At 41.9% G+C, this 24,773-nt stretch overlaps 1 protein-coding gene across 2 annotated transcripts in view; it reads right to left on the bottom strand.

Annotated features, from left to right (window-relative positions):
• LOC127416517 (pyruvate carboxylase, mitochondrial-like) overlaps window positions 1-24,773 on the bottom strand; it is a 321,324-nt gene that overhangs the window by 173,172 nt on the left and 123,379 nt on the right. For both annotated transcript variants that reach the window (XM_051655945.1, XM_051655953.1), the window contains exon 10: window positions 113-295. In XM_051655945.1, the coding sequence (XP_051511905.1) occupies window positions 113-295 (183 nt within the window). The remainder of the gene's footprint in view (window positions 1-112; window positions 296-24,773) is intronic.

The following is a 24,773-nucleotide window of genomic DNA, read 5'->3' as shown; positions in this document are numbered from 1 at the left end:
GACACACAAGCATGTGACTTGAGGGTAACAATGAACCATTAGACCAATAACCTTTTTATGGTAACCCAATGAACCAATCAGTTTGACATAATGCAGCTAAGGGTGCACCTACCTTAACACCACGGACTCTGAACTCGGTAAGCGCCCTGTGCATTTTGGTTGCAGCGGTGGGGAGGTCTTTGCCACTAGCTATGACTTTGACCAGCAGTGAATCATAGTGTGGGGAGATGATGGCCCCCTGAAAAGCAGAGGCACTGTCCAGACGAATGCCCATACCTTCTCCACTGCGAAACACCTGTTGAAAGATGGGAGAGAGGAAAAAGTCTGACCATGAGAAGAACTGCTAGAAGTAAAGAGAATGTGTGCATGTGCATTTGAATGCCAGAACACAAGCATACTGTTACAGAATATACAATAGTGCAAACTTGTACACACACACACGAAAATCAAGAGCTTAAGCTGCAATTAAAGGAACACTTTAATGAAGCGTTAATGTTTTCAATTTTAATTTCATAGTTATGTTCTTATCTTGTTTGTGCTGTGCTTTGCAAAGCGTTGTGAGTCTCAGCATGCTTGCATTATTTATTCTGTACTGTAATCAGCCTGCTCTGGTACATATTACTACAAAATAATCACATTACATAGCCATGTATGCCAGGTCTTGGTAAGGTCATTCTCAGTCATGTTTAGACAATCATTTGAAAGAAAAAAAAGAAAGAAAAAAAGAAAAGAAAAAAGAAAGAAAAAGAAATGATATCAAAAGCAGGAATGGATATTTAAACACTGCTTTCACTTTTGTGTAACTGCTTAATTGCTGCCAAATCATCTCAAAAACTGTATTTTTGTTTAGTTATTTCTATATATTTTGGTATATTGGCACTGTATGTGTGAAATTAACAGAACTGGTAAGGATTTTACATCACTTCTGAAATATTTGATTCAGATGATGGGTCTGATGCTGCAGACTATGTATAGGAGGATACAAGTCATGTCCTTTAACACATTTTCAAAATAATCGCACCCCAATAATGCTGCTGAAAGCACTTTATTTATTGAAAAAAAAAAAAAAAAAAAGAATCAATGAAAGACAGCAGACAAGGAGATGGTCTATCTTCAATCATCCATTAATTTGGATATCATTAAGGCTCAATGATCAGACTTTACAGTACCTAGATTAGTGATGTCTAAAATCCATAAGAGGCTGCTCTCAAGTCTGTGTCTTCATAATCAGAGGAATGCTTAGCAAGAGGAAACTGACCATTATAAAGAATCTAGCTTTCATACGAGTAGCATGGTGTAAGTTACATTCATTATTACATATTTCAACACCAAAGGTTTCACCTCCCTTTTATTCTTTACTGTCCTTTTATCCCTCTTCCTTCACAATTCTCCATTAAAATGATCCTACACACTATCACGGCGAAATCGTAAGGATTCATACGACTTTTCTCAATTTGGCTAATTCGTATGATATCGTACGACTGCACTTGTTTGAATTTGTATGACTTTCACTTCAGCCAATGACGTCGCTGGACGTCGTTTCCATCTAATATGCAACAGTTACACACAACAGCTTCCTATCATGTTTACACACTCTGTTGATCACTTAGGTTTAGATAAGGGGTTTGGGTAAGGGCATAATATTAATAAGCATGTCCTCAGTGCCTCATGCGCAAAACTCGCACTTACTTCCACATTAGACATCCGGGCATTTGCACGTGATGAAATCTTACAAATTTATACGAACAAACTCGTATGAAATCATATGGAATAGCGAACTCGTAAAATATGTGCAAATTTTCATGAGACTGGGTTGAATTCTCTGTCATTCATTCTCTGTTGAAATTTTTCTTCTCTCTTCTCCTCAGAGGATGCCAAATCTACTTCATTCACTTCTAGCAATTTAATGCCAATTAAATGTTCACAAATGGTCCACAAGCAGACATACACACACAGACACACACACACACAGACACACACACACACACACACACACTTCTCTGAAAGCACATTTTACTTACCGTTTAGTCTCTGAACCCATGCCTATCAACCTTTTTAAAAGACACTATTGATCTTATTGATTAAAGAAAGCACAAATGCACAAAGTGACATTGAGTCTAATACTCACATTTGCACATGCTCACACATTTAACACATAAAACTGTAGCCTAGAATCACTTTGATAATGGAAGAAATTAGCTTAATATATAATTTTTGATAATTGTGTTATATAAAATGAATAATAAAGAAAATCAAAATTTTAAAGAAATATTTAAGATTCCACTGTTTCTAGGTCACTAATCAAATAAGCACATTTGTGTCATTAACTTTGTTAACTCCTTTTGTACAAAAGGTCAGATTTCCTTACTTTCATTGATGCACTCATGGTGCTCTATAGAACATTCACAAATCATGCTGGATAATATGGATCATCAGGTTTTAACCAATTTTTCAATTTTATGCTGATAATGTAATTTGTAATGAAAAATAAACTTTATTACATAAAACAAAATAGAAACATTTTCAAAAGTGGACAAACTTTTAAAACATACATACATACACTGACAAAAATTAACCTAAAATAATATTTGTGTGGTAACATTAAAATGAACTGGTTTGATTAAAGTAAAATTATTATATATTTAACATAATGAATATATTCATGAATTTGTTGAAAATGTCTGAATTAACCTTAATACATTAGGTTAAGCCAACAAAACAATTTTAAAGTAGAAATAGTTACAAACAAGCATACTTACTAGTTTAAGTCACTAGCTAAATAAATTCTGGGCTATCCTGGTCCAGATAAACATTACAAGTCAGGGCCCGTTTTCACAAAGATTTTAAACTTGCTACTAGGAGTTCTCCAAAGAGTTCCTATCTAGGATTTTTTGCTTAAAACCTATTCACAAAACTGCAAAGAACACGTTTTACTAAGGAAATCTTAAGATAAGAGTAAGGCGGAGTTGACCTCGTTGCTATAAATTATGTACCTTTAATGAACGCGCTCTTTAAATCGGCCATAGCGATTGGTAGACAGGGAACCTCTATTTGTCAGTGAAGACAGAAAATGACAGACAGACAGACAGACAGATTTTTTTTTTTTTTTGGTAGATGAACATTTCTTTAACCTGTGTTGATGCAATTCTGCCGACAGAAATTCCAAATTCATCCACGCTACACAGTTTTATTTTGCCTGTGGCCAGGGAGCGCTGAGTTGTCAAAACATTTATCTCTGGTGTAATTGGGTTTTTTTGGTTTGTGGGAGAGGTAACTAAGTATACAATAACGGAAACAACACTCGTGATTCAGACGATACCTTTTTTAAAGGTCAATGTCAACATTATATTTATAATATTTACAATATTATAATATTAAAATACATTGAAACAATTGTGATTCATGCGATACTTCTAAACGGTCAATGTCATGATATTCGAATACAATGTTTTTAATGTGGATATACGGCTGCAGAAATGCTTCGAATTGTTTGTCAGTCACTCTTAGGGATTTAGAAGTCCTCAGGATGACTTCTAAGCTGTCGTGGGTTTAGGAGCTACTTTATCATTAAAATGCTTCACTAATTTCTCTTAGATTTACATTTTACGAGTCCTAAAATTAGGAGTGACACACCCACATTTTTAAGAGTTGCTCTTAAATTTCAGCATTAGGAGCTACATTTAGCCTTAATATTTTTTGTGAATACAGGCCCAGGTGACTAGTTGTTTAAGCCATTTGGCCAAGCATGCCCAGACACACATAGAAATTTAGGTTCATTAGTGTTACACCTTTTGACCAAGCTGGCCCAGACACACTTAGCTAGTATACACTTGTGGATATGGCTCTTCGGAAAAGCAACTGTACACAAGCCTTATTGGTAGATCTGTATTGTTGGGGGTTTGTGTTTTGAGTTATGAATTTGTGTAGATTTGTTGGGAAATTGTGTGTATGTATAACTGTATAATGCTTGATGCAGCATGTTCCCAAGGGGAAAACACCACGGAGATCACACCCTGCCCAAAGGGGTGTGGAAATACATCACATGGCCTTACTGAGTCTTGTCGGCAGTGTCGCATGTAGAGAAGTCCCCATGGTAGGTCCTACCCAGAGAGGATGGAGCTCTACAAACAAACACGGCGACTGGTGGCAGAGGGGACTCTGCCCAAGGAAGACACGGGTTTACCAACAGAGAAACAGTATCGCAGAAGATACATCACACAGGGTTACTCGCAGGCAACCAGCGCATGTGGAGCACCTACCCCATTACAGGGCCTACTACCACAAGTACTGGGCCAGCATCTAATTTCTCTATGAATTCGCCTGTCGCAGGGCTAAGGAGGAAAGACATCCAGGGTCCACGGTCTCGTGAACTCAGCTGGGGGGTAAAAAGTGCACAACTCCCTCTCCAGGAGGGGAAAGGTGCTGTACGCAAGCGGTACACCCGGCCAGTTGTCCCGTATACCTACCTGTTCATACCTGACAACACACGGGACGAAACCGGCTCAACCCAGAGATTGTAGAATCTCGAAGGTATTGGATACACAAAGCACACACCGGACAAGCAACAACAAGGCTGGGTCTGCCTCCTCCTGGGGCAGCTGAGAGAGGCAGGTTCACCACCTGATCCCTAAATGGGGTCGTGGGAACCTTGGGCACATAGCACGGTCGGGGTCTCGGGATCATGTGAGAGTACACCGGACCGAACTCCATGCAGGTGTCGCTGACAGAGAACACCTGCAGGTCCGCAATCCTCTTGATGGACGTGAGCACAGTCAGGGGGGCAGTCTCCAATGGGAGCGCCTTTAACTTAACTGACTCGGGGCTCAAACAGGGCTCTCCGCAGGCCCTGCAGGACCATGGAGAGATCCCATGAGAGGATGAGGCGCGGTCTGGGAGGATTCAGCCTCCTCGCACCTCTAAGGAACCTAATGATCAGGTCGTGCTTCCCAAGAAACTTACCGCTAACTGCGTCGTGGTGCACCACTATAGTGGCCATGCACACCTTCAAGGTGGAGGGGGACAGCCGCCCCTCCTGCAGGATGGAAAGCACCGACCCGAGAAGAACACCACTTAGCGAACAGATGCCACTTCAAGGCATACAGGCACCTCACTGAGGGAGCCCTGGCCTGAGTGATCATGTCTACCACTGCGGGTGGTAGGCCACTTAGGTCTTCCGTGTCCCCTCCAAGGGCCAGACATGGAGATTCCAGATGTCTGGTCGTGGGTGCCAGATGGTGCCCCATCCCATGAGAGAGGAGATCCCTCCTCAGGGGAATTCACCAGGGAGGGGCTGTCACGTGGAGTGTGAGGTCTGAGAACCAAGTCTGGGTGGGCCAGTAGGGAGCCACTAGGATGATCTAATCCTCGTCATCCCTGACCTTGCACAGGGTCCATGCAAGTAGGCTTACTGGGGGGAACACATACTTGCGCAGCCCCCGGGGCCAGCTGTGTGCCAGTGCATCTGTGCTGAGGGGAGCCTCAGTCAGGGCATACCAGAGCGGGCAGTGGGAAGATTCCCGGAAGCAAACAGGTCTACCTGCGCTTGACTGAATCGACTCCAAATCAGCTGGACCACCTGGGGTGGAGCCTCCACTGTCCCCTGAGTGTAACCTGCCGCGACAGCGCATCTGCTGTGCTGTTGAGGTCGCCTGGGATGTGAGTGGCTTGCAACGACTTGAGTCGCTGCTGACTCCAGAGGAGGAGACGGCGGGTGAGTTGCGACATGCGATGTCTTGGCGGTTGATGTACACTACTATCGCTGTGTTGTCCATCTGGACCAACACGTTCTTGCCCTGGATCAATGGCTGAAGCCTCCGCAAGGTGAGCAATACCATCAGCAACTCAAGGCAGTTGATATGCCAATGCAGTCCCTGTCCAGGAGCCTGTTGCCATTTGCCCATTGCCATTTGCCCATTGCACATGCTGCCCCAGCCACACTCGGAGGCATCTGTCGTAACCACGACATGCCTGGACACTTGCACTAAGGGGACCCCTGCCCACAGAAATGCAAGGTCCGTCCAAGGGCTGAACAAGTGGCGACAGATCGGCGTGATGACCACGCAATGTGTGCCGTGGTGCCATGCCCATCTCGGGACTCGAGTCTGAAGCCAGTGCTGGAGCTGTCTCGTATGTCTCGTGACCGCCGCTGTCCCTGGGTTGCCCATCTCAGGGGCACTTAGAAGTCTTGCTAGGGTTCTTGGTGGCAGGCCATGAGACGAGGGGTATCTACTTCCTGCAGGGGGCTCTACGCCAGGGCCAGCCTCCAGCCTGGGCTGCGGCGGAGATGATGTTGTTGCTGCAGGGGGACGCTCCTGTTGATGAGCAGATGGGGTGCAGGATCTTGATCCATGCCAGGGCAGGATGTGTTAGATGACATCTGTCTGCTTCTTAACCGGCGAGAACTGCTGGGCAAAGTCCTTGATGGTGTCACCGAATAGGCCAACCTGGGAGATGGGGCATCAAGGAACCGTACCTTGTCAGCCTCCCTCATCTCGACCAAGTTGAGCCATAGGTGGTGATCCTGGACCACCAAGGTGGACATCGCCTGCCCGAGAGTCCGCACTGTGACCTTCATCACCTGGAGGGTGAGATCGGTCGCTGAGCGCAGCTCCTGCATCAGTCCTGGGTCAGAACTACCCTCATGCAGTTCTCTCAGTGCCATGGCTTGGTGCACCTGCAGGAGAGCCAGGGTGTGCAGGGCGGAGGCATCCTGTCCAGCAGCACTGCGATCCCTAGTCACCAGTGACGACGTGAACTTACAGCCGTAAGTTTTGCGGGCACAGGTGCACCACAACTGATTTCCCACCTGGGGAATCGCCGAGTACCCCCTGGAAGCCCCACCATTGAGGGTAGTGAGAGCGGAGGAGCTCAGAGACCAGGTTCGGGCAGTGAAAGGTGCCTACCACGATTTTGTGAGTTCCTCATGCACCTTCAGGAATAATGGGACCGGGGCAGGGCACGGCCGTGAGCGGCGCTCTGAGCCCAGGAACCAATCGTCAAGCCACGAGGGTTCAGGGCAGGGTGGAGGGTCCCAATCCAGCCCAACGCTTGCAGCCGCCCAGGCAAGCATGCCCGCCAGGGCCGCATCGGCCTCAGACTGGGCGACCGCACCCGAAGGTGGGAGCCCAGCCAAGTCTTCGGCATCAGACTGGACCAGCCCGCTCTCCGATGCTGCGATCGAGAGCTCATCCTCTTCGCGAGCCCCGAATGAGACCACGAATCGCCCTGAGGCAAGCCGCTAGTCTCATCCCAGAACTCGACCGGAGCAAACGTGCGAACTGGGGAATGGGAGGTCCATGGGGGGTTACCCGGTGGAACAACTCCCATTAGGGTCCCCAAATCGCCCCCAGTGCTAACCAACACAGTCTCATACCCATAGGTTGAAGGACGCGAGGCAGTGATTGTGACTGTCAGAGGCGGGGAGGTAACGACCGCAACCAAGAAATATACACAGATGAAAGTCATCTTTAAAAAGCTTTCTGTCAGTGCCACTCTTTTAGAGAAAATATACTCTTTTATTTGCAAGAATATATACTCTTTTAGGCTTTCGAAGCGCCCAGGGGCGTTCTCTGCACTCAATCGGTGCACGAGGGGGAGAAACCACTGTAATCCGCCGTAAATCCAACAGCATGCAGTGGTGAATGAACCGGCAGAGGAATTCTGCTCGTTGAAACACAATTGCTCGCTCCGAAGAAAAAATCTGAATGAGTGGTTGCGAGCCAGCTCCTTTTATACTCTGGGGGAGTGGCATGCAAATTCCACTCGCCAATTCCCATTGGCCTTTTCTCAAAGATCAGAGGTGTTTGGAGCTCCCATGGGCGACCCCTAGTGTCACTACATTGACACAACGTCAAGTGAGTGACAGATAGGGAACTCAAATGTCTTGTAGATTTGTCCCCCTACTTGATATAATGTCTTTAAAATTAAAATATAATTTGAATATTTCAGTGAAAAAGGATCTCTGACAACATATTAAATATAATCCCTTCTGCTCCTTCAATTAGGGTCACACACATAAAAAAGAGGCTCTCAATGCACTCTAATGGTGCTAGCAAATGATTTACTTGTGCTCTTTCCACTCTCTTTCCTTCAGAAAATACTGTATCCATGCACCACAGGGGACAGCCAAAAAAAAAAAAAAAAAAAAAAAAAAAAGAGAGAGAGAGAGAGAGAGAGAGAGAGAATCAGGAAAATTAGAGAGGCATTGCTGCTCTGTTTGTTGTATGGTTGGGTTCAAATACCATGTAATACATGCTGTATTGGCAGAAAATGCAACTTGTAAGTGGTTCTTGAACAAAGGGGAAAATCGCCTTGATCTTAAACTGAATCATCAATACAGCAGTCTCTCATGCCAAAGACCTTCAGTTACAGTCTAGTTAGGAAATAGAGTACTGTTTAATAGACAAATTGACATCATAGTTGCTTTCTATCTTGTACAGGCCCATACCACAGTGCTGGGATATGAGAGTGTATACAGTGAGCGGTAGTGATTCCATGGAATAATTATGTAAACCTGTCTATCACGCAAGCACGTGCAGACACAAAAAAACATACACACACACACACACACACACACACACACACACACACACACACACACACTGGAAGCAAATGGAAAATAGGGGTTGTAATTTACACTGTCATGCAGATGGGCACCTAAGGGGTCTAATCATGCATGTCTAAAATTCTGCCATCATATGTGAGATATCTGAGAGCATGGGCTTGAGCCTGTGTGTGTGTGTGTGTGTGTGTGTGAGAGAGAGAGAGAGAGCGAGAGGGAGAGAGAGAGTGAGAGAGCTCTGTCAAGCTTTAGATGATACAGCCTAAAATAGTTCAACTGAATAAAAACACTGTACCAAATAAAACTATACAATTAATTAATTGCTTTGGCATTGAATGCAGTCATATGAAGAAATGTTTCATAAAAAAGTGTTAAAGCAACTAAATGAAGCTAACAAAAAATGCCATTCAGAAACTGATAACATTAAAATAACTGTTTTCTTTAAATGCTGACCATGAACAATTCAGTTCGTATGTTAATGTAATCTTGTGTTGAAGCAGTAAACATATTTGGCTTGCTGTCCATATACTGGAGGGCTCGGAGCTCGAGACTCAACTCAAGTACCCCCACAGACTTTACTTATTTAGATAATGAATCTAGAGAATATGTGGAGATGGGGTGGAGGTGGGATGTCAGGAGAGTTGTCACAGGAAGCAGGTAAGCAGCAGCTTATATACTCTTGCTCGCGGGCTGTGATTTGTCAGATTAAAATGAACATGCTACTCCTGAACCTCTGTTAATTAACTCCATTTCAGTAGTTCGTATGTTAATGCAATCTTGTGTTGAAGCAGTAAACGTATTTGGCTTGCTCTCCGTATACTGGAGGGGTCGGAGCTCAAGACTCGACTTGAGTCCTGATTACCCCCAAAAAGGCGTTAAGATGAAAGATCGGTGCCATGACTATGGCAGGAAATGTTTAGGACAGCAAGCCTATTCTATTTGGTAAATTAGCTTGGCGGATGTTTCTGAATTGTTCTTCCCCCCAAAATCTGTATAGAGGGAGTGCTTTACGCGTTTGTTTGAAGGTGTGTTCTTGTACGATAGCTGGTCGAGAGGGCTACGCTGAGATTCGAACAAGAGACCACTACTCGTCGTAGAAGTGGATGGGCTCACGGCATGCGAACAGGGAAGGTGAAAATGAGAGTTGGCTCGTGCTGCATTCGAAAGGGAGGGCTCACACTGCGATTCAAATGGGAAACTGTTCTAAAGAGAGAGAGGTTTAGCTCACGGCGTTTGAACGGGTAAGCCCAGCATGCATTAGAATGGGGAAGGTGAGAATGAGAGTTAGTTTGTGCTGTGTTCGAAAGGGAGGCATACTGCGATTTGAACGGGAGATTGCTTCTATGAAAAGAGAGAGCTCACGGCATTCGAACGGGTAATCCTAGCAAGCAATCGAACAGGGAAAATGAGAACGAGGGTTAAGTTTGCGCTGCGTTCAAAAGGGAGGGGTCACAATGCGATTCGAACGGGAGACTGCTCTATAGAGAGAGAGAGAGACCTCATGGCATTCGAACGGGTAAGCCCAGCATGCATTCGAACAGGGGCCACTCTGTGTCTGAAACAGAAAGCCCATCGATCGCCTCGGAGGGAAAAGGCCATGATACAAGGAAGTGGATGAGCTTGTGCGGCATTTGATCGAGAGGGCTATGCTGCGATTGAAACGGGAGGACTTCTGATTTAAATATATATATATATATATATATATATATAGCTTCTGTTGAATAACGAGATTGTTTGGATGGAAGAGCAGTTCTGATGGAGCCGGATGCTTTGCAGCGAAGTTGCATCTGATGATCTGGCTGCCTGGGTCTGTTCATGGGCAATGAGCGGGCCGAATGCCGGAAAGACTCTCATGTCAGGAGAGTTGTCACAGGAAGCAGGTAAGCAGCAGCTTATATACTCCTGCTCACGGGCTGTGATTTGTCAGATTAAAATGAACATGCTCCCCCTGAACCTCTGTTAATTAACTCTATATAATGCACTTACTAGTAAGGTAAATTATTTAACATTTTCAAAAAAAAAAAAAAAAAGAAAGAAAGAAAGAAAATGTGTGCTTTACATTATATTGCAGTGTTTATTTTAATGTGCATTTACTTAAGTACTTAATAATACTAATTCCAATACTACACAACTACACATTGAATTCAACCATAAAGGCTATAATGTACTAATGACATATTTTCATTTCTTCTGTCATCAACCAATAAACATTTTATCCACTTTTGGGAGTGACAATCACATGTATTTAAAGGAGCGAATCCCAAGTTATTGCTTTCTGTGCATAAGGAATAAAGGAGTTGCTACCCCAAACTTAAGATGGCTGACATAGTGATGACTGACCATAGCAACATTTTGGTGTCTAATGGCTGTGCTAGTTTGCACCATTTTAACACATCAGGTGTTAGCTATTTTAGACAAAATATGGGTCTTTTAGGAGACCCATTGTTATAAATTGTTTGGAAACCTCTGTCAACAAAGGTGCAGTGTTTTTTACTTGTTAAGCTGCTTGTTAAGCTTCCTAAATAACTGATCTCTGAAAAGGAGTGAAAACCATATTCAGTAACAATTCGCAAAACTTCATATTTTTTTTAATTGACAACCTTAAGTTGTCTGAATGTCTAGTCGACTAAACTGTCTAAAGGAAGCCCTTTACAATTAGGTGAAGCTAGAGGACAAGCAAACCAAGCAATTTTCTTGTGGCCCCAGTCAAAGGGGGGCTTCGGGCAATGGTGAGGCTGTGAATGATGTTAATTTGTCCTGGGCTTAATTAAAGGCTGAAGCCTCCCTGAATGACATATAATCTTGACGTAAATAAAGCTATGAAAATAAAACAGTTTTGTAGGCTATCATCTGCTTTTCCTAATATAGTAGTCATGTCATTGCACAATTCCCCTATGTAAGCCATCAACTCCCTCTTACAGGAACCCCACTCCTCTCTAATCACTCAGAGTTCTTTACCAGTTGCAGCTGGCTATCACACACTGTCAGACAGCTCGTTTGAGTGTGAGTCAAATAGTTAGCTATGACCAAATTGATTAGCCTACATCAATGAAAAAAAAAAAAAAAAAAAAACATTAAATGACACTACAAAAGAGGCACAGCAAAGCGCAAAAAAGTCAGCGAATCTGCAGAGAAAATGCCAAGTCTTTCAAAATGTAATTTATTTTTTATTTTTTAAAGAAATAAACAGACAAACTTTGGCAGAGAGCACATCACCTTCTCATGGAGGCCGGTTGCACCAGTTGTGCATAACAACTAGACTTGTTATAGCATAAATACGTATCTAAATATTTGAGCATTGAATCATTAAACCATATGTTTAAACGTAATATTCATGGAAGCCTCCGACAAGGAGTAGCGGTTTGGAAGGAATAAAAAAGCAATTGATTGAATAACATAAATGTTTTGTGTGACAGACTCCAGTCCTTGAGATATTCAAATGTGGACATTTAATAGAGAAAATATTGTAAAAAAAAAAAAAAAAAAAAAGGATAGGAAGCCTATCTAAACGATACACTTTCCTGTGTATGTCGTCGGGTGTCACTGGCTTGCCAAGTTTCAACAGATACAAAATATATCTGATATTAAAATTAATAAATGCCAGTTTTTCAAGTCTGTTGTGTTAGTATTTATTTATTCATTTTTCATATAGTTCATGAATATTAGCCTATTATTTACATATTTAAATATACTATGTATTATATTTACAGATTTTTTTATGTATCATATTTTAATAAAAAAATTATTTATTATCACTGACATTTACGTGAGACAAAAAGGGTTGCACATCAACACCAACAAAATAAATCTCAAATGCACAGCTTTTCAACACTTCTGTTTACAAATTTGAAGGCTTCTGGATCAATAAATTGATTATAATAACGTCATGTTATGAGACTACATTGCTTTACATTTACAGAGAGCTTATGACCTTAAGCTTAAGACATGCGTTAAGAACAGGTGCAACCAAATGAAGTAATGACTTAGTTATAAACTAACAAGTAATTACTAAGCCCTTAGTTTGAACTTTACATCCCAACTTACACTGATCAACCACAACATTAAAACCACCTGCCATCTGTACAATTGTAGTGAGAAGAAAAGCATCTCAGAATGCTATTCTGAGATGCTGATTGGCGCTGTTTTGGCAGCATGAGGGGAACCCACACAATATTAGGTAAGTGGTTTTAATGTTGTGGCTGATCAGTGTAAATAAGACCTTACACACAGCTGGTGCAATCCTTGTATACCCAAACTCGACCAAGAATGCTCATTTTACCGCACATGCTCTCCCTCCTGTGAGCTAAATCTACCAATCAGAAACCCACATGCAGACTGTGACTAGGAACGCACTGCAATAAATTTTGGAATTTCAATTAAATTAGCAATACCCATTGTAATTGGGTCGGTAGTTTTTTTTTTTTTTTTTTAAGACACTTTCTTGGTACTGTATAAAAACATCTAGGGCCATCACATTACAGCTTTCCCTAACATTCATAACATTCTCAAAAAAAGGCATTGTTGAAGCATTGAGTTATTTTAATAGTAGCCTAATTTTCAAACAGCTTTTTGCGAACAGAATCAAAAGTCCACAAATCAAAAACACTTAAAATCTATAACTGCATTTTCACTTATCTATTTCACTTGTATCTGTGTCCCTCAATTAGTACTACTATGTAAATAAGGTACAAGTCTTCTTTATTTTGCTGAATGCAAAAATGACTTTCTGAAATAATGTTATTTTAATGTTCACACTAATTAACCATTCTTGAATTAATTGGATTGAGAGGAAGAAACAGAAAGAGATTTGAGTCGAGGTGTGTGTGTATATGAGTAAGCCTGAGAAAGTGTGTGTGTGTGTGTGTATGCATCTCTTCAAACGTCTGTGTTCTTCTCATCCTCTGTCTCCAGGGAAACCAGAAAATCCAACATGGCCATTTGCCAATGTACCCATCCCTGCGTCTCTTCGTCTTTCTCCCATTAAACACACCATCTCTCTGTTTCTAAACTAGGTCACTACACCTCCGCTGCTTCCTCCATCCCTCCTTTATCTCTCACTCCATACTTGCATCTCTATTACCATAGCCTTCTCTTCTCTCTACATATCTCTTTTCCCCCTCTCTTTTTCTCTTAACACCCCTCTGTCTCTATTCTATGCAGTCAAAGTTTAAGTACGTTGCTCGCTTGACAAGTTGAACTTCAGCTACACATGCCCCCAAGCAGTTAAAAATACATAACAGAGCAAGAGAGGAAGAAAGATATGAAGTTGAGGGTCTATCTCTTCTTTATTTAGACATTCATTACATCTTTTGCCCTCCTGTTCCATTTTCAACTTTCAACCTTCTCTCGTCCGCCTCTTCGGGTACATTTTTATCCTCCTAAATCCTTCATATTATCCTTTTCACCTTATCCTTTCCCATTCTCTCTCCCCTCCTCTACCTTCCTATATCTTTTTCCACAGACTGTATTACACCCTCAGTGTTTTACACTTCTCCATCCATGTCTCATTCTGTTCTCATTCAGTTATACAACCTCTCCAGTCTCCCTTTTTCCCAAACACAAAAAACAGTTAATCGCCCCACGTAGAGAAGATTAAGCTGTAACTCTCACTAGGCCCTTTGGCCTATAACTGCTCTTAAGTGCTCTACTGTGTACAGTATACAGGCCTATTTAATTGCAAATGGTTTTGTTGGTGTTTATCTAAAGAGTATGTGTGTCATGACTATAATAAATTGGGCTCTACATTTTACCACAGCAAGCAAATCAGTGACATTCATGGCCACTACTTTTGATTCCAATGAATAATTAACATGACGTCGCCAGCCGGGGATTTTTTAACGAGGAGAGAAACCTTTGATCCAACCTCATAGACTGATCACTCACCATGCAAGGCGAGTTTCAAACCCTGTGTAACCTCATCACTGTTTTTTTCTTTCTGTCTTTTCTGTCTCGTTTCCTCATTCACCTCCTTCATCACTCACTCTTGTCCAGCTCATTTTTCTCTAACTGTATATGTTCAACATTGCAACTCAGCAGTTTTTCCATATTCTTCTATTCTCTCTCTCAGTAACACTCTCACTTTCAGTCTTTCTTTATTGTACTCATTCTTTCATCTCATTGTGTATGTCATGATCTTCTTGTGGTTCTAAATTTTTATTTTCTATAGTTGTAGTTGCTCATATTAGTCAAAAAACATATATTTTTTGCCAATTCAGGTTTTTAAGATTTGTGCACATAGAAAAAAGACCAAAGTTCAGTCGTGCAACTCTATGCGGCACAAGATGATAGGTTCTTTGACTTGTTATCTGTTAGCCAATCAGCTCGCATGGTGCAACCTGATTTGTCCTCTGACTTATTATCGAGTAGCCAATCAACTTAAATCTTTCTCTTTGTCTAACATTTAAATGGTTCAGTTTTGCAGATAAGCTGGTTTCTCTGCAGCGCTTCGAGAGTTTTTCTCTGAAACCTACCTCCACCCCAGCTCCACTAGTCTAGATCTGCTACAGGGGGGTTGCTTATGTCTGTAATATATGCTCGATGTAGCATGTCTTGTGTTTTTCTAATTGTGCAGCAGCAGCAGCATGTCCACATGCTAACTTTTCTAGCAATAGCAAGTCTCCGTACTTGCTCTGCAGCAGCAGTAGGAGCAGCACAGCAGATCTAGTATGCCAAGACCAATATCCTATCAATATGTCATGCCCACATTAACATGTTCAATCCTTCCGAGAGTTATCATGACTAAACTATTTGTAAATCTTAGCAGAAGTTTCTGTCTTTCTCATTCACTGTCAATTTTGTCACTCCCCTCAGAGTATTATGAAACTGTAGAGCTGACTAAAAAGTTTAACCTTCTGTGTTGGTTTTCTATCTGTTCCCAGTTTCATTTCCAAAGTGTTTTTCTCTGGGCATTTGGTTTGTCTCTTGTTCTCTGACCTGCTGTCACTTATGTTGTTGTCTTTGCTGGTGCTTTTACAATATTTTCCATCATCTTTTTCCTCACATTTTCATTGTTCATCCCTTATCTTTGCTGATAATTCTCCCTGTGCTCATGTTCTAATGGGTAGAAACACATGCAACATGTCAACGTTTTATCTTCTTTTATATAAAACATTAAAAAAGAACATCAGTTCAATGAACAATGTAGGGACACCATGTACAAAAACATTTTTGCATCATCTCTTTTCTCTTAGGTCCACTAAGACTGGACACTTTCTAGACTGGACGTGAGCAGCGCATCGTGACATGTCAAATGTTACCTTGCTCCCATTATAATCAACGAAGCTCTGTACATTCGATGTGGTCAACGGAAGACCTGGTTTATTTTTGACATGCTGCAGAGCTACTCCAGCTTCCACTTTATTTTCCTGTCTTTCTGAAATAACATGATTTCTTTCACCAAATACCATGTGCGATTTATTTTTTTATTTTTTTTGGCATGAATTTTATTTGTTATATATTTAAGTAACTTACATCACATCAAACATCAAAGCCATCTCGTTGTTGTGACCAGTGTTGAGAGGATGTTGGAAATAAAGGTCCCAAATAGATCCAAAAAGGGCTTTATAGCTTGATGCAATAGGACAGGGCTCGATTTAAATAAAAGCGCTTCTCTGCCTGATACATCAGAGGACTTTATGTGCAAAAACTCAGCAGTGTGTTCAAAACCACCCAGCGAATGTCAATTAGCGCTCTGTGGTCCATATCCGGACTGGATACACTTTTCAAATTTTTTTACCCATAGCTCAGTTACCCTAGTTTCACAAACATGAACTAACATATCTTTGCTGCAGATATTTTTTGGGACTAATAGAAACAGATGTATTTATGCAAATAAATTAGACACTAGGGATTCGCTCTTGAGAGCCCCAGTCACCTTTGCTTTATTCAGAAAAGGCCAATGAAAATTGGCGAGTGGAATTTGCATGCCACTCTCCGCCCCGGACATACGGGTATAAAAGGAGATGGTGAGCACCACTCATTCAGAGTTGTGCTGAGGAGCTGAGAGAGAGTCCCGACCATGTCAGCGGTCGGTTCAGCGCTGCGGCAGGAGGGACACAAAGTCTCGTTCCCTCCATCAGGGAACAAAGGTTACACCAGTAACCAAGTCGTTCCCTGTCTGTCACTCACTCGACGTTGTGTCGATGTAGTGACACTAGGGGTTCCTATACGAAATGCCGCAGGTGCTGAACCATGTCACGAGATACGGAGGAGTGGACATGGGCAGGCTGCTGCGTGCCTCGCAGCGAGTGCTCGACCACGTCGTGACCTTCCGGCGAGTTAGGTAAGGTGTCTCCCAGGTCCCAACAAGGGTGGAAGGAGGCACTTAGGGCCTTTCCTGATTTTTGTATTAAGTAATTTCCCACCGAGCACCTGCTAGAATAGCGCTGGGGAAGTGCTCTTCCCTCTCCAGGAGGAAGAGCACTATGGAGACCACATCCTACCAGAGGGAGGTTAACATGTAACATGGCATGCAGGGCGGAAGCGACCTGATCCGCAGTGTTGTAAGCCTTACACTTAAAACTTACACGCCTTGGAAGGGAGCCTTGGTCGGTTCCTCCAGGTGGCTGGCATAAATGCACCGCGACAGCGCGCTCTACCTGGGGAAGCTCGACATATCCCTTAGCCATGCCGCCGTCGAGGGTAGTTAGGGTGGACAAGCCGGCAAAACGTGTACGGGCAGAGAAACTTGCCTTCCACAACTTCGCGAGCTCCTCATGCATTTCCGGGAGGAAGGGCACTGGGGCGGTGCATCGTGAATCGCGCTCCAAGACCAGAAACCTATCATCTGGCCACGAACGCTCAGGGCAGGGTGGAGGGTTCCACTCCAGCCTGATGTTCGCTGCCGCCCGGGCAAGCACGGCTGCCAACTCAGCGTCCACCTCATCCTGAGCTCTACTGCCCGAGAGCAGGAGCTCAGAAGATTCGTCTGCTTCCGAAAGCAGAAGCCCACCCACCAATGCTGCAACTGAAAACTCATCCTCGTCGTGAGCCCCGAATGAGATATTAAATCCACCCTGAGGTGGACCACCTACCTCACTCGTGAACTCTACCGGGCAGAACAAGCGTGCCGAGGGCTGGGAGGTCCGCGGGAATTGAGCCGGCGGAAACGCTCCCGTATCCACATCCAGATTGCCCGCGGCACTCGCCGACGCAGCCGCCTGAGTTTCAACACAGGACGGACCGAGTCGGGAAGCAGCCGCAGTGGTTCTCTGCTTCACAAAGAAGGAAGAGAGCCATGACCGCAACGTTGTCATGGGCATGTTCTCGCAGTGAGAACATGACCCCTCCTTGGCGTGCTGGCGACCCAAGCACTCAAGACAGATCTCATGGCCATCCGGTGGGGAGAGATAACGGCCGCACCCAGTAGCACAAAGGCGAAAGGATTTTTTTTTTTTCACCCAATTTGGAACGCCCAATTCCCAATGCGCTTTTTAAGTCCTTGTGGTTGCGTAGTGATTGGCCTCAATCCGGGTGGCAGAGGACGAATCCCAGCTGCCTGAGACCGCCATCCCACACATCTTATCACGTGGCTTGTTGAGCGTGTTGACACGGAGACATAGCGCGTGTGTAGGCATCAAGTCATCCACCGCGGCATCCACACTCAACTCACTACGCGCCCCACCGAGAACGAACCACATTATAGCGACCACGAGGAGGTTACCCCATGTGACTCTACCCTCCCTAGCAACCGGGCCAATTTGGTTGCTTAGGAGACCTGGCTGGAGTCACTCAGCACGCCCAGGGATTTGAACTAGCGAACTATCGCACTGGTTTGATCGTTTGCCCCTGAGCCAAGCCTAGTGTAATCACACCGGTTTGATCGTACATGGTAAAGGGTTAAATGGACTTTTTCTTCTTTTTTGAGACAAAATATTTTGTTAATTGCACTAAATTTCAAAATAGATATAGGTAGGGTATTTTCTAGTTTTATTAGTGTAGTTTTATTAGCCCTATTTGTTTAACCCTTATGAAAATTAACCATTGTTTTACTATAATAATATTGTAGTAACCATGTTTTTTTTTTGGTGGAAAACATGGTTTTACTTTAGTGATTTTGTAGTAACCATGGCAGTAGTAGCCATGGCTTTTTGGCGGACAAACGGCATGGTTTTACTACAATAATACGAAGTTGACATTTAGTACCTATGGTTTTACTACTAATGGTTAATTTTGTTGTTCTATTATTTTACTACAAATATGGTTACTCTAGTAAAACCATGGTTAAGATTTATGTGGGAATAAATATTTATTAGGTGATATTGAATTTTGCAATCAGAACTGATTGCAGAATTAAACAATTTCATCATATTGTGGCAGTGCTTGAAGTGGGCGGGAACTCACCGATAAGCAGTACCTGCACTTTTCTAATTTAGTCAACAGAGTACCAGCAGTTTTTCCTGTGTACCATCACTTCTCAGAGTCTCCCAGTACGATGTAATGTTTTTATTTAATGTAAGTCAGTGATTTGATGAGGCTCGCCAACACTTTTATCTGACCTTCCAAATGATTTTGATAAAATCGTGGTAAATCCGAGCACTCTCTGCGAAAACTCAGCGGTGAGTTTAACAACATTCAACATGTGCAACAACAGCAGCAGCGGTCATCAAGCATTCCGTGGTCCAGTTCCAGTTAGCTTTTTACTCTCCATTCTTTTCTGTAGTGCTCGTAAAAAGATTATGTGAAGTGTCACTGAACCTATACATATATCTTGACGGTGTTTGGTTCTTCATACAGATGAGTGTCATCATTCACAATCCTGAACATCATCATATCAGTTTGTTCACCATTTCTAATGATTATCTGCAAAAGCATCTGGCTCTTGTGTGCAATATCACAATATGTGCAGGACAAGAAAAGGCACATTTTCCCCTCATTGAAGGAGAGGATTCAAATTTAAAAGGAAGAACAGACATAGTGCTCTTTTTTCAGTTTTACATTTATTTTGTGTAAAAAGGCAGTTCTACATTAGATTGCCATTGTTTTCTTATGTGGATTGGTATTATCAAAGATACAGACTTAAGCAGATCTAAATGCTCTTCCTCAGCAAATAACCCTAAATTGTAGACTATGTTTTATTTATGGAGTTAATCAAAACCTGTTTGCTAGTTGAGTGTGTGAGGTAATGTTTGTTCTTCAGCCAAGTCTTAAGAAAGAATTTATGGCCAGCTGTCTCTGGCTGAAGGCAGGGAAACACCCTGGACAGGTGACAAGTCCATCACAGGGCAACACAGACATACACATTCACACCTACAGGCAATTTAAGGTCTCCAGTCAACTTAAACTGCATGTCTTTTTGACATTTGGGGAAACAAGAGCACCTGGAGGAACACGCAAACTTCACACAGAAAGGCCCAGTTGAGCCAGGACTTGAATACAGGACTTTCTTGCTGTGAGGCGACAGTGCCACCCACTGAGCCACCTTGCCGCACATTAGGCAAGATAAATACAGAAAAGAAGTTTGGCCCAGTTGAGTTTTCATCTGTATAACATTGCCACAGCAAGAAATTTGTTGAAGAGCCCTGGTGTAATTATTGGAGTTTATATTTTTAAATAAACATGTTGTGAACAAGTAGTCTCACAGTATAATTTATTTACTTAAAAAAAGAAAAGAAAATCAAGTCTAATACAAATAAGGAGAGTACCTGCACTTTTTTTCCCCACTTTAAGCACTGTGTAGTTGTATATCTGAAAATAATTTATTCTTAAAATAGCTTCAATGCAGTTAGCTACTTTTTTGCTAGTAGCATGTAGTGTAGCTAACTACCTTTTTAAAAACAGTATCTTGACTGTAGTTCAACTGTAGTACTTTAAGTTTTGAATAGCTTGTAACTGGGGATGCTACGGTTTCAAAGTAGCTTCCCAAACCCTGTTCCAAACCCATATAACTTTCTTTCTGTGAACAAAAGGAGATGTTAGGCAGAATGTTAACTGACTCACAGCCTCAGTCATCATTCACTTTCATTGCATCTTATGTATATTATAAAAGGTGACTAAGACGGAGAGTCTTAGTAAATGATCACAGAAGTGTAATTTGTGAGTGAACTATCCCTTAAATGAGAAACAGAGTTCAGCTACAAAAAAAGAATCTTTGTTTTTAAGAGTTTTGTTCTTGCTCTCTAATTCTCCCTCACACCCCTCACTGATCTATTTGATGCTTTTTTTTCTCTCTTTCTGTTTAAGGGATGGTGTAGTCTGAGTGGCTGTGCTGGACTTTTGAGTTTAGTTTGAGTTATGACTTTTATTATGACATTTTGACACTCTCATAATGTGAATTGAGTTTCCTGTTCTAAGAGGAAGTTGTCATGGTTACGGTCATCCATCTCCATCTCACCTTTAAAAGCCCTTTGAAATGCAGTGTATGTAAGTGAATTTAATAATGTTTTTTTCATTATTATGAGCACTTTATGTTTTTGGTGTTTTATGTGTGATGATTGATTGAGTTAGCAATTCTGTGCTAACACAGCAGTCAATTAACCAATGCCCCAGCATATTTGTCATTTCATCATTAATCTACACATCATATCTGCAAAATATTTATCTATGATGTTAACATAGAAATTCATTTAATTGTTAATCATTCCTTTATCTTGTGTATTAAGAATACTGATATATCATAGTTCCTGCTGTGTAATTTATATCTGAAATTCATATTTGTATATTTTCTTTTCTTTGTAGTTTCACACTTTGCATGATAAAACTTCATAAACTGCATCTTTGTCTCCATGGATTTTGTGGAAGTGTTTAGTGGCTGGATTGCTGGGTTAATGCAAAACATCCAGTGAGGCCAGTGACAGTGGCACTGCCCCAGCAGCGACCTGCACACACACACACACACACACACACACACACTGGTTCACTGGTGATTAACATTAATGTGTTGTGCTGCTAAGTGTGATTAACCCGACACTATGGCAACAAGCAATAAACAAACAGCAAATGTTAAATCAAGACTGGCATGTCATTTTTGAGCATAGCACGATGATTAATAACAGAGAGACCAGAATGATGGAGAGCCATTTTTCATCTGTCAGCCTCTCACTCCCTCTCTATTCACAAAATGTCCTTTGGGCCACCTCTCTCATCTTTCTATCTCATCTCTTGCCTTCTCTCTCTCACTGTCTCTCACTCTTTGTTCTTGTATATCTTTTCAACCTGTTTTGTCCATTTGGAGCTTGTTGTCTTCCTTACTTTCTATTACATATTGGGTCTGTTCTAAAACCAAGTGAAGACATTGGCACATTCCCAAAGCAAAGGCTGTTCTAAAAGGTAGGTATCTCAATTATGCCTCCTAAGATTTCTCATTATAATTAATTCAATACTGTAACGCATCAATAAAAAATAGTTTAATATGAAAGAAAAATTACTATTTTACCCAAAATGTTTTTATGTGCTATGTGTATTTATGCTCAGAGTATTATGTCGCTCCTCTTGAGTCACCTGTATTGAAATCAGTTATGAGTCGAGTCTCCTGTGCGCTAAGCATGAAGAGTGCTATTTGAATGACGTGTGGAGTTGCTACCTACAGTATGAATAGTATTCCATTTCGGTCTCTTATTAGGCTCCATTTCAGTTAGGATGCTGCCATAGAAGATAGTTGCCTATCTAGGCAGGAGACAGTGAGGCAGCTCACTAACTTTTGTAACAGACCCATTGAGTCCAAAGAGCAAAGTAAACCTAGTGCGTGATGCTATCGCGCTCTGTGTTCCCACAGTCCGCTCTCTTCACTCTGATGTGATAAGAGAGAAGCAGGTGTCCCTAGCTGTTCGTGATTCACTCCGCCGAGGCAGCTGTGCTCTTCTCAGAGAAAGGCACTGCATTGAGATATCCAATACTCACGACAGGAATTTTGACCATCACTTGTTTTTGGTAAGAGACCAAGTGTCAAGTGGTTGCTAGGTTACTAGACATGGGAGACGTGATGTGCAAATGACAGATGTACGCAATGTATCTTGTCCTTGTTAAGGGAGAGTCCACTTAACAGATCCACACAAGCACTGAAATTTAGCTTTAATATCAGAAAAATATTTTAATATTTGACATGTACCTATACACAGGTCAACACACCTACACAGACAAGTGCATGAGTGTGGAATGACAATGAATAATGCTACATATCCCTTGACAAACACTCATGAATACATACCCTCACTAACAAAAATGAATTATAATCCATACGAAACAAAAAAGTGACAAACTTTCGCATTGCATCACACACATTAATGCCCCAACATACAGATATGAAATCTCAAGCCTCATAACTCTCTTTCCTCCTTTTTATGCCCTCTGTCACCTTCCCTGTGACTGCCTCTGCCCCCTTTTCCAAAAAGGTATATCAGTCTCTTTAGAGTGAATGCATCCTTAAGGCATGGCATGGCAAGACAGGATGTGGAGCGTGTCCTGGCGAGACAGTATGTGGGGGTGGCCTGGCGAGACAGGATGTGGGGCGTGGCCTGCCTAGCGAGACAGGGCATGGGGCGTGGCATAGACCAATGAAGCGACAGGACTAATAAACATAGTGGAACAAGAGGGTCACATGACAGTAACATGACAAGGAACCAATAAGAACAAAACACATGAAAACAAGGCAAGAACAAAGAACTTAGTTTTCAAAATAAAAGACATGAACAAAAACACACGAAATCGTGACAGTTCACACTGAAAAAGGCAATGAGACGTAGAGTACTACACATATTTACATGATATACTTCTTCCGCTTGCCCTATGATGGCCTGGCAAAACAATTGTCATAATGACGAAAGTCACAACTACTGAAACTTCTTTGAAAACAGCACTGTACAAATGTGAGTTGAATGCTTTAGCATTATTCCACACTGTATGAATATCTACAGCATGATTGATAGATGCTGGACTGAGGGTGGCTAACATACTTAAACTAGCAGCGAAACATCACGTGTGTTTAAAACTCCCTTTGAATAAAAAATGGCAAATGCTTCCATGTAGTAAAATAAATGCTAGTGTTTCATTTAAGGCGACACTACCTTTTGAAATTTTAGTGCATACTGCATGATGTAAGTGCACAGTGTATAGTACAACATTTGAGACACACTGTGTGTGTGTGTGTGTGTGTGTGTGTGTGTATAATCTAGTATTTTCCTTAGGGTTTGTCTAATCTTGAATGTGCTATGGGCAAAATATCTTGGTTAATGTTCACTGTTAAATGGTCCATGATGAGTCATTGACCTTTGGTCATCCTTATGTTTACAATAGTGCTGCACTTGGGTTCTTCATATCTTCTTTTGGGGTACTTTATGTCTTTGTTTAGGCCATGTTACAAAAATAGAGTGAGGGAGAGCAGCAATTAAAGATGTATTCTCTACTGGGAAAACAGGGGAGACATTTGTCTGGGACTGAATGTAATATTATATTACTATTATCATTATTTAATACATATTAATGAGGGATATGGAAAAAACATTTACACACATACAGATGATAAAACATTTTAGACACACACACATGCTTGGGCACAAAGAAAAAAACCACACAGATTCACAACTCATACAACTTGTGCTGATGGTCGTGGAACAGTGCTGAGACTGGGGAAAATGCCTTTCTAAGTATGTTAGGCTCAATTAGACTTTATTGCTTGAAAACATGGGTGCTATTGGAGAAATGAGAATGAGGGTGAATGAGAAGGATATACTGTAAAAATGATTATGAGAAAGGGAGAGAAGGAAAACTATATCCCTCATGAGAATTATCAAATATGTTTAGACAGTGTCTATGCAGAGAAACAAATGCAGGCAAAATATGGACAGAGGGGAAAAGCGAAGAGGTGTGGAGAGATGTACATAGTGATGCAGCCTATTAAGACAAGAAGAGGAGAGGAGAGAGAGAGAGAGAGAGAGAGAGAGAGAGAGAGAGAGAAGAAAAGTGACAAACTCGAATAAGGCTTGAAAAAAGCATACTATGAGAAAGTATGAAAAAAAAAACGAATTTGAAAATTAGAATTTGTGAAAACACATCAACAACTGGGAAAGTGTGATTGTGTATGTGTTTGTGTGAGTGTGTGTGTGAGAGAGAACATAAGATAGAAGATAGGTAGATGAATAATAGAAAGATAACGATTAAAGAAAAGATGAAAAACAATAGGAAAGAATGAGGTAGGCAAGAAAAATACAGAGGCGATGATAGATATTGTATGAAGACTAAGGAAGCAAAAACAAAAAAAAAAGGAAAGGAAAGGAAAAGA

The sequence above is a fragment of the Myxocyprinus asiaticus genome, chromosome 2, assembly GCF_019703515.2.
Source record: "Myxocyprinus asiaticus isolate MX2 ecotype Aquarium Trade chromosome 2, UBuf_Myxa_2, whole genome shotgun sequence".
Classification (NCBI taxonomy): domain Eukaryota; kingdom Metazoa; phylum Chordata; class Actinopteri; order Cypriniformes; family Catostomidae; genus Myxocyprinus; species Myxocyprinus asiaticus.
Note: the sequence above shows the minus strand (reverse complement) of the source record. Positions and strands in the feature narration are given on the sequence as shown.